The sequence below is a fragment of the Triticum aestivum genome, chromosome 7A (assembly GCF_018294505.1).
Source record: "Triticum aestivum cultivar Chinese Spring chromosome 7A, IWGSC CS RefSeq v2.1, whole genome shotgun sequence".
Lineage (NCBI taxonomy): Eukaryota > Viridiplantae > Streptophyta > Magnoliopsida > Poales > Poaceae > Triticum > Triticum aestivum.
Genome location: NC_057812.1, coordinates 537,337,044 through 537,347,198, shown reverse-complemented (window position 1 = coordinate 537,347,198; position 10,155 = coordinate 537,337,044). Strand labels below are relative to the sequence as shown.

At 47.8% G+C, this 10,155-nt stretch overlaps 1 protein-coding gene across 1 annotated transcript; it reads right to left on the bottom strand.

The window, feature by feature from the left end:
* Positions 1 to 4,861: 4,861 nt before the first annotated feature.
* On the bottom strand, positions 4,862 to 7,313 carry LOC123148011 (putative kinase-like protein TMKL1). The gene has a single exon (XM_044567369.1). It carries the CDS (start codon positions 6,996 to 6,998, stop codon positions 4,959 to 4,961), a length of 2,040 nt encoding a protein of 679 aa, XP_044423304.1. The 5' UTR covers positions 6,999 to 7,313; the 3' UTR covers positions 4,862 to 4,958.
* Between the last annotated feature and the right edge of the window lie 2,842 nt (positions 7,314 to 10,155).

Below are 10,155 nucleotides of genomic sequence, written 5' to 3'. Positions count from 1 at the left end.
AGTCGACTATGGTCGCCTAGTGAGTCGTGCATAGGATTTCATTTGAATGTAACCTTGATGTAAACTGCTCCTATTGTGGAGCTTGTTATTTGATTGTAAACTTGATGTTGATCACATTTGTATGTGTGTTATATGATGTAGCACTTTGATGGTCGATAATATTTGAAGTATTTCGTGTGTTTTCTGTGTGCCAATTTAAATACCAGGTATTTATTTGCGTGAAATAAAAAAATGAAGAATATTGCCTTGATGGCTAGGACCCAGTACTAGAACCTGACAATGGGGACCCACCTGACTAGTGAACCCAATTTAGAAAAAAAGAAAAAAATGAAACTGTTGAGACAAAAAGGCCATGGGCCAAAAATAAAAAGTATGCAATGTTGGGATTGGTCCATGAAGCTGACAAAAAATTCATAGGAAAAAATATAAATGGGCTGAATTAATGGGCTCGGCCCATATAAACACCGAATTGGACCGGGCTAATTCTTGTGCCACATCAGATTGCCACGTCAGATGCCTACGTGGCCTAGGGAGGCTACTAGTGACCAAAACAAAACAGTAGGCATATTTTGGTCGTAAACGTCCACGACCTTCTCACGAAGAAGGTCATTAATTTCAGTTTACGACCGCCAGCTTTTGACCTTCTGTTTTTGGTCAAAAAAAGGTCGTAAATGAAAAACAATGACCTTTCAGTGACCAATAGTCAAGGTCACAAGTTGACGTATTTCTTGTAGTGAGACAAGGGGCAAAAGCTAGATCAACTCAAAACAAAACAAATCCACAGATCAAATCCAACAAAATTTCAACACACCAACAAATCACAAAAAAATTGGGGCTATTTTTGTGGGGAATTTCGAATTTAGGACAAAAACAACAAAAACTAGACTAGCAACACAACGGGGAGGCTCCGAAATCATGATCAACGAGGCTCTTGATACCAAGATGATGTAGGGTAGAACCCTAATCGGTCAATCTTTCACGAAAGGAGCGGATTCCGCGATGAACACGAAGAACACGAGGAGGGAAATGAGGGTAAACACGGGGAAAACACAGGAGAGAGACACTCAAACCAACAAGAATGATTACACAAGTGCTAGATCCTCGAAACATGATAGGAGATACAAGATCCAAAGTCAACAACGGACGGTACACGGTAGCCGGTTCTTCTCCAAAGGAGGTCTTGAGTTCTTCCTTAAAAGGGGTCTTCAATCCGCTTGGGGGATCTTCTCCGGTGAAGGCTCGAATCTTCGAGGAGAAGGTAACCAAGTGGATGAGCAAAGATCTCACACGAAATATGAGCTAATCCCTTGCTGACCCTAGCTAGAAGGAATAGGAGGTCTATATAGTCTTAGTGTAAAAGAGGGGGCGAAGGGGTACATGGGATGCAGCCCAACACGAAACAACACAGAGGCGTCGGACGTCCGGGAGTCACCGGTCGTCTGGAGGCTCGCGAGGGTCCGGACGTCCGGTGCCTGCCGGACGTCCGTATATTCGGCTTGGGTGGTCTTCGGTCGGACGTCCGGTCGAGGTCGGATGTCCGGGCGTCGGTCGTCCGTTGGACTCCGGAAATCCGTAGATTTGGCTCGGGTGCGGTGGCGTCGGTCGTCCGGAGAGGGCCGGACGTCCGGAGCTTGGAGATCGTCGGACGTCCGGTGGTGAGCAGACGTCTGGAGCCTGTAGCTTCTTCTTCATCACTTCTTCTCCATATTCACGTCCATCTTCCTCTTCGTCTTCTCCTTGCTCCTTAGCTTCTCCATGATACCTGAGTATGCACAAAGTGTCCGTATGAGGTAGTAGCCATGTCTCATGTGCATCAAATTGGAAATGTGAGAGGAGAGATGTCACCTCGGTTTCAAGAGCTCTTGCATGTGCTCATGTCATGGGTCCGCTAGGCACTTGGTGAGACGATGGTAGGTCCATGGGGATGACCTTGGGATGCTCTGCATCATAGATGGCTTCTTCTCTCTCTTTAATCTTCAATACAATGTTCTCCTCGATGTTCTTGGAGTTCTATTTGATGTAATCTTTTTTTACGGTGTGTTTGTTGGGAACCGATGAATTGTGGTTTTTATGATCAGATTATTCATGAATATTAGTTGAGTATTCTTTGAATTTTTATGCATGATTATTATAACTTTGTATTTTTATCCGATATATCCGTTTGGTTTGGCCAACTAGGTTGATTTATCTTGCAATGAGAGAGGTGCTTTGTAATGAGTTCAATCTCGCGGTGCTTTATACCCCAGTGAAGTAGGGGACAAGACACGTATTTGTATTGTTGCCATTAAAGGGGAAACGACGGGGTTTATTCTTGGTTAGATTTACTTTGTCTACAATCTGTCATCTTGCTTAAAGCGTTACTTCGTTTTTATCAACTTAATACTCTAGATGCATGCTGGATAGCGGTCGATGGGTGGAGTTATAATAGTAGATCCAGGCAGGAGTCGGTCTACTACTTGGACGTGATTCCTATATACATGATCATTGCCCTGAATATCGTCATAACTATGCGCTTTTTTATATATTGCCCAATAGTAATTTGTTTACCCATTGTATGCTTTTTGTTCGGGAAAGAAGTCTCTAGTAAAAATTATGGCCCCGGGTCTACTCTTATCATATATAAAATCCAAAAATACCTTGCTACAATTTTATTACCGCTATTTTATTTTATCTATCTACCACTACAAGATTTGATCCTTGCAAATAACCACCGCGGGGATTGACAACCCCCTTGATCGCGTTGGGTGCAAGTATTTGCTTTTGTGTGTGTAGGTGCTGCTAACGAGGTTTCACATGGTTTTCCTACTAGATTGATAACATTGGTTCTTAACTGAGCAAAATACTTATCTCTACTGTACTGCATCATCCTCTCCTCTTCGAGGAAATACCAACGCAACTCAAAAGTAGCAGGAAGAATTTCAGGTGCCGTTGCCGGCGAGACATCACCAAAACCTATCAAGTATCTTCGCATAAACTATCATCTACTTATTCTTACTTTCATTTGTCATTTGCCTCTGTATTTTTTTTATTTGAACTCCGTGCTCCAAAACCTTGAAATGAGATCAATCTTGGATATTTTTTGACCATGTTTAAATTCGAAAGTATATTTCACATGTCAAAACAATGATACATTACAATTTCACTTTCTGTAATGGCTATTGCACAATTCAAAACCCACATTTCACTTTTCACTTGCTTGCTTATAAAAAACACCTATTTAAATTGCACATTTATCAAATAGCATATTTCCCTCTTTTGAAATAAACTACTCCCTCCGTCCCAAAATAAGTGTCTCAACTCTATACTAACTTTATACAAAGTTGTACTAACGCTAAGACACTTATTTTGGGACTATTGGAGTATTACACGTGTTCAAATAATCAGCTTCACAAAAGATACAATAGAATTTTACTTTTTGTAGTTACTCTTTCATAATTCAGAACCTACATTTCACTTCACACTGGTTTGGTTCAGAAAATCACATATATCCCAATTGCATATTTTTGAAAAAACATATTTCACTCTTTTGAAATAATCAGTTTTAGATTTATACATTATAATTTCACATTTTGTGGTTAGTATTTCACAATTCAGAACCTAATTTTTTACAATTCACTGTCATGTTTCACAAAAATCACATCTATTTTAGTTAGACATTTTTGAAAAACATATTTCACTCTTTTGGAATAATCAGTTTCACATTTATACATTATAATTTCACATTTCGTGGTTAGTATTTCACAGTTCAGAACCTACATTTTTACATTTCACCGTCATGATTAAAAAAATCACAACTATTCTAATTACACATTTTTGAAAATATATATTTCACACTTTTCAAAAAATCAGTTTCACATTGTTACATTATAATTTCATTCTTTGTGTTTACTATTTTACAATTCAGAACCTTACATTTTCTGTTTCACAAAAAATCACATCTATTTCAATTGCATGTTTTTCTCAAAACATTTTCACTCTTTTAAAAAAATCAGTCTCAGATTGTTACATTATAATTTCATTCCTTGTGTTTACTATTTCATAATTCAGAACCTTCATTTTACATTTCATTGGCCTGTTTAAAAAATCACATGTATTTCAATTGCATGTTTTTCAAAAAATATTTTCACTCTTTTGAAATAAACTGTTACACATTAAAAAAAATCGGTTTCAAAAATTCGTAGGTTTCTAGTGAAATTTGATGGTTTTATATTTCTGTTGAAATAGTTTTTTTCAAAAATTTCTAGTCATATAGGCTTGTTTCTCATATGGAATATGAAACGTTGAAATATAAATGTGTTTGAAATGTATTCAAGATCGGTCTTGTTTAAAAGTCCTTTGCGCCAAGAGTTCAAATATATATAAAAAAATCAAATAAGAACTTATGATTTAAAATATAGGGACAATTTAATTTAGTACAGGTGAAATAAAAAGGTTGGATTTAACATATGAGAGAGAGAGAGAGAGAGAGAGAGAGAGAGAGAGAGAGAGAGAGAGAGAGAGAGAGAGAGCGCACTGTCATATTTTTGCCATGCATGGATGCCTAGGACAAATTCTGGTATCACTAGATGTATTTTGATGACGGCATAAATGATGGATTTGTTGCCGCTAGGTAGCATCACCGTGCAAAATGACTTTGTGGCTGCGCCCCTCCTTTGACATGTGCAACAGTGCGGCGGGAAAAAGTTGACTGAAAGAGAGAAAACTTTCAGCTAACTGATACAGTACAGTATATCGTGTGATCTCGCGCAGTTGCAGTGGTCTCGCGCGCAACTGATCGGCATCTCTCTCTTTAATTTATTATATAATCGTACTTCTACTTCACATCTTAAAATAGGAACAGCTAGGATTCCTGACCGACTCCTCAAAGCAGAAACAGATCAATCAATGTTTGCCGGTATGGCGATCGACCATAGGTACAAGAAGACCATCATGGACACATTCATTAAGCTTCGTAAATGCTAGCTGTATTGCGGCGTGCCGGCATCGCTCCTCGTCTCGGCGGGGCTGTACAGCGCCGACCGGCTGCTCTTGGGCCGGTTCTCCTCGAGCTGCCGCACCACCTCCGGCATGCTCGGCCTCGCCGCCGCCACCGGCGCGCAGCAGCCCATCGCCAGCTTCAGTGCCTGCACGAGGCCCTCCTCCGCCGGGTTCCGCACGCCTTTCGCCACCTCCGGGTCGAACACCTCCGTCGTCGTCTCCTCGAGCACCGCCGCCTTCACCAGCGACGGCAGGTCGTCGCCTCCGTTCGCCGCCGAGGAGGGCTTCTTCCCCATCAGCAGCTCCAGCAGCAGTATCCCGAACGCGTACACGTCCGTCCGGGGCGCGCACCGCTTCATCGTCTGCAGCTCCGGCGCCCTGTACCCGTCCGCCTTCGCCGCCGACAGCACAGCCTCCGCCGCCGACGGCACCAGCAGCCTGCCCACCACCGCGTATTCGGCCACCCTCGCCACGAAGTACTCGTCCACCAGCACGTTCGAGGACCTCACGTTGCCGTGCACCACCGGCCCGTCCCCGTGCCGGCCCTCGTGTAGGTACGCCAGCCCGCGTGCCGCGCCCAGCGCGATCTTGTGCCGCCGCGGCCATGTCAGCACCGGCCTGCTCTCGAGGCCGCCGTGGAGGAGGTCATGGAGCGTCCGATGGGGGAAGTAGTCGTACACGAGCAGCTTCTCTCCGCGCCGGCCCTGGTAGAAGGCCCGGAGCGGCACCAGGTTCTCGTGCCGCGCGCGGCCGATGCGCCGCACGGCCGGCCCGCACGACGCCGCGTCCTTGCAGCTCCCCTCGCGCAGCAGCCGGAGCTCGATGTTGCCGCCGCCGTCCGCCAGCTTCGCCTTGTACACCGTGCAGTAGCTCGCTTTCTCCACCACCTGCCCCGTCGCATTCAGCACCTCCCCCAGCGTCAGGTGCTCCCCGCCCTGGAACACCACCAGCTTCCCCTCGCTGTCGCCCTCGCCGCCTTCCTCCGTCTCCACCCCCTCCTCCGCCGCTCGCCTTACCCTGTTCCGCCTCCACCTCGCCTGCGCCCACCCGATGGACACCGATGCCACCACGACAGCACCGGCCATTAGCCCGATGACCATCCCCGCGACGCTGCCGGAGCTGAGGCCCGAAGGGGACACGCACGGCTGCTGTAACGGCGGGCCGCACAGCGCCGGGCTGTTCCCTAGGAACGATTCTGCGGTGAATCTCGAGCCGGCGAAGCCCGGAGGCAGCTGACCGGAGAAGTTATTGTAAGAAAGGTTGAGCATTTGGAGGCCTCTCATCGCAGCGACGGACTCCGGTATGTCTCCAGAGAGGTGGTTGCCGCCGAGGTCGAGGTGCTGGAGGCCACGGAAGCCCGTCAGGAAGGCCGGGAAGGAGCCGGAGAAGCGGTTGGCGCCGAGATCAAGAAGGTGGAGACCATCACAAGTATCGTTGGGTCCCGCCGGCGCGGGGATCGCCCCCGTGAGAGCGTTGCCATGGAGGCGGAGCTCGGCGAGGCGGTCGCAAAGGTTCCATATGGAGGGCGGGAGCGCGCCGGACAGGGCGTTGCCGGCGAGGTCGAGCTCGGACAGCGCGGGCGCGTTGCCGAGCTCGAGCGGGATGGCGCCGGAGAGTGAGTTGGCGGCGAGGTAGACGGACTCGAGGGACGGGAAGGCGCCGAGCTCCGGCGGGAGGCGGCCGGCAAGCGCGGCGGCGGGGAGGCGGATGGAGGACAGGAGGAGGGTGGCGTCTCTGGCGAGCGAGAGGTTGGCCCGCGCGGCGACGGTGTCGCAGCGGAGCGGCTGGCCGGCGGGCGTGGACCAGCGGAGGCCGCGCCAGAGGCAGAGGGGCGTGGAGGCGTTCCAGGTGGCGAGCTCGGCGTTGGGGGCGGCGCCCTGCAGCGCGGGCTTGAGCCTGTCCAGGAGGAGGGCGACGTCGCCGGCGGCCGCGACGGGCGACGGGGAGCGCAGCAGGAGGAAGAAGCTGGCGAAGAGGAGGAGGAGGTAGTGTGGCGCTATGGCGCGTGCTGTAGGATGCATCTTACAAACAGTACAGTGCGCAGGGGGAAGCTATGGCGAGCTGAATGAAGCTGGGAGCTCGGAGCGGAGCGGGCAAGTGAAGTGAAGCAGAGCATCGGGTGTAAATATAGCTCTGGCGAGCGAGCGCGGAGCAAGAAAGAAGAAGGCGAGGCAGAGCGGAGCGGAGCGGATTTCGTACTCCACCTTCTTGATCGTACGTGTTACCGTGTGAAATGTCCAAGGGACAGTATCGCTCTCGACTCATGTGTACAACGGATGAGCAGTTCCGCTCCGGGTTCACTCTCTCCGACATGAGCATGGGAACGTGTGGTCGAGCAGCTAGCTTGCCGAGGGTCAAACTCGAGGACTTTAACAGTTACCGACATGATATGCATCTTCTACCTTGTTAAGCAACCATGTTTCAATGAACTTCATAAACTCAAATGCACTTAGCAAAAGAATATTAAGGAGCTGTTCGGCAGTCCTCCAGCTCTCTGAAATATGAGAATCTGTGAAGCTGCCTTTTCTCAACTCCATCATTTTTAGCTACAGCTCCACCAACTCTTGGAGCGAATTTAGGAAGCGGGAGAGTCTTCGAACAGGCCCTAAGTATTGGGCCTGCAAAACACATTTCTTAAAGCATCATTTTACCTACATTGTTGTAAAAGCTTAAATCAATCGACTCGAGTGAGTCAGGCCCGAGCGGTGCTCGAGTGCACGTAGGTGTTGTGGCGAGACATGCGGGTACATGGTTTGCATGTATTTTCCTTTAATCGCCTCTTTAATCTTGTTCACCCCTTCTAAACAACCGTACTTCAATTCACAATAAGTTGTACATGAAAAATATACGCCTCAATGTTCTGATTCCATTCAGGCTATCAAATCATATTTTTGTTCACTCTATATGTTAAATTTCGTGTTCATATTTTAAGCTATTTTGGACGCGTCGACCGTTCGAAATTTCCTTTGAGTAATTTCACTTCCCTGTTTGACACGATTTTCATGTGGTGCGTTTTTTGTTTCACAAATCATAGATGAGTAGATCTACATGTGAGCAGTGTACTATAATAGCATGTCACCCTCCTAATCTCCTTCACTCCTATTTTTGTTCGATAGTATCTTCTAATCTACACAAACGTGCTTTGATTTGAGAAAAGTTACACGAAAAAAATGCACATCAAGGTTGTGTTTCCATTCAGGCGATTGGGTTGTGATTTCATTGACGTTAAATGTTCAATTTTGTATTTATGTTTGAAGCTATTTTTGACGAATTTCGACAAACTTATAGCACATGGTCGACCGTTTAAATTTTCCTTTGACCTTTCACGATGCAGGCAACCTATATGCTGGTGACCAAACAACATGCAAACGTCGTATTTTGGCATGTATCTCCTCAGCAGGCTCTACTCAGTGTGGCCCGTTTTCCCCATGCAACCTAAGCAAACACGTCATTTAGAGCATCTACAGCCGGACTCGCCAAATCCGGCACCCTATACGCCCCCGGACAGTTATCGGACAGTCTCTAAATCCGCGTCTCCATAGCCGCACATCTCATATCCGGCACCCTATATCCATGCAAAATCATCCAACATAGTATGTAGATCACCAAAAATCGACAGAAAACGGACATATAAACCGATACCAAACGAGCATAATTCACATAACATCACCAAACATGCGTAATTCACACAGTTCAACGATCCGACACATTGTAACTATGACCCTTTGCCCTTCCGGTCGCCGGCACTGCTGTAGGCGTCCGCGACAGGAGGTGGGTTGACGTGGAGCCTTCGGAGTCGGACCCGTCGGAGGAGGAATCAGAGATGATGATGTAACCCTTCAAGCGTCGGACGATACGGTCCTGCTTGCGCTTGAGGTTGGCCACCCTCGCCGTCTCCGCCGCCTCCCGCTCGAACTACTCAATGCCGAGCCAGAGCTGCTTGGCGTTGATCCTCCAGAGCCGCTGGGCATCCGTCTCCGACGTGGTAAGTGACCGACGGTACACCCACTGGAGGAGACGCTCCTCCTCGTCGGGCACCGGCATCACGCGGCGGCGACGGGCATACTTCCCACCTGCGTCGGACGTAACCCCCATCTTACGTGCCCTCTGCCTCTCACGGTGGGCGGCGCGTGCCTTCGACTCCGCATCCGTGGCGACGGAGCGGGCACTAGGACCCACCGCTGCCTGTGCGGAGGAGCGGCCCGAGGTGGAGGAGGTGTTGGAAATATGCCCTAGAGGCAATAATAAAATGGTTATTATTATATTTCCTTATTCATGATAATTGTCTATTGTTCATGCTATAATTGTGTTATCCGGAAATCGTAATGCATGTGTGAATACATGGACCACAACATGTCCCTAGTGAGCCTCTAGTTGACTAGCTCGTTGATCAATGGATGGTTATGGTTTCCTGACCATGGACATTGGATTTCATTGATAACGGGATCACATCATTAGGAGAATGATGTGATGGACAAGACCCAATCCTAAGCATAGCGCAAGATCGTGTAGTTCGTCTGCTAAAGCTTTTCTAATGTCAAGTATCTTTTCCTTAGACCATGAGATTGTGCAACTCCCGGATACTGTAGGAATACTTTGGGTGTGCCAAACGTCACAACGTAACTGGGTGGCTATAAAGGTGCACTACAGGTATCTCCGAAAGTGTCTGTTGGGTTGGCACGAATCGAGACTGGAATTTGTCACTCCGTATGACGGAGAGGTATCTCTGGGCCTACTCGGTAATGCATCATCATAATGAGCTCATTGTGACTAAGCAGTTGGTCACGGGATCATGTATTACAGAACAGTAAAGTGACTTGCCAGTAACGAGATTGAACGAGGTATTGGGATACCGACGATCGAATCTTGGGCAAGTAACGTACCGATTGACAAAGGGAATTGTATATGGGATTGCTTGAATTCTCGACATCGTGGTTCATCCGATGAGATCATCGTGGAACATGTGGGAGCCAACATGGGTATCCAGATCCCGCTGTTGGTTATTGGCCGGAGAGATGTCTCGGTCATGTCTGCATGGTTTCTGAACCCATAGGGTCTACACACTTAAGGTTCGGTGACACTAGAGTTGTTATGGAAAATAGTATGTGGTTACCGAATGTTGTTCGGAGTCCCGGATGAGATCCCGGACGTCACGAGGAGTTCCGGAATAGTCCGGAG

What these genes read in the sequence shown, in the direction of transcription:
- LOC123148011 (XM_044567369.1), bottom strand. Translation starts at nt 6,998, where the DNA reads ATGCATCCTACAGCACGCGCCATAGCGCCACACTACCTCCTCCTCCTC.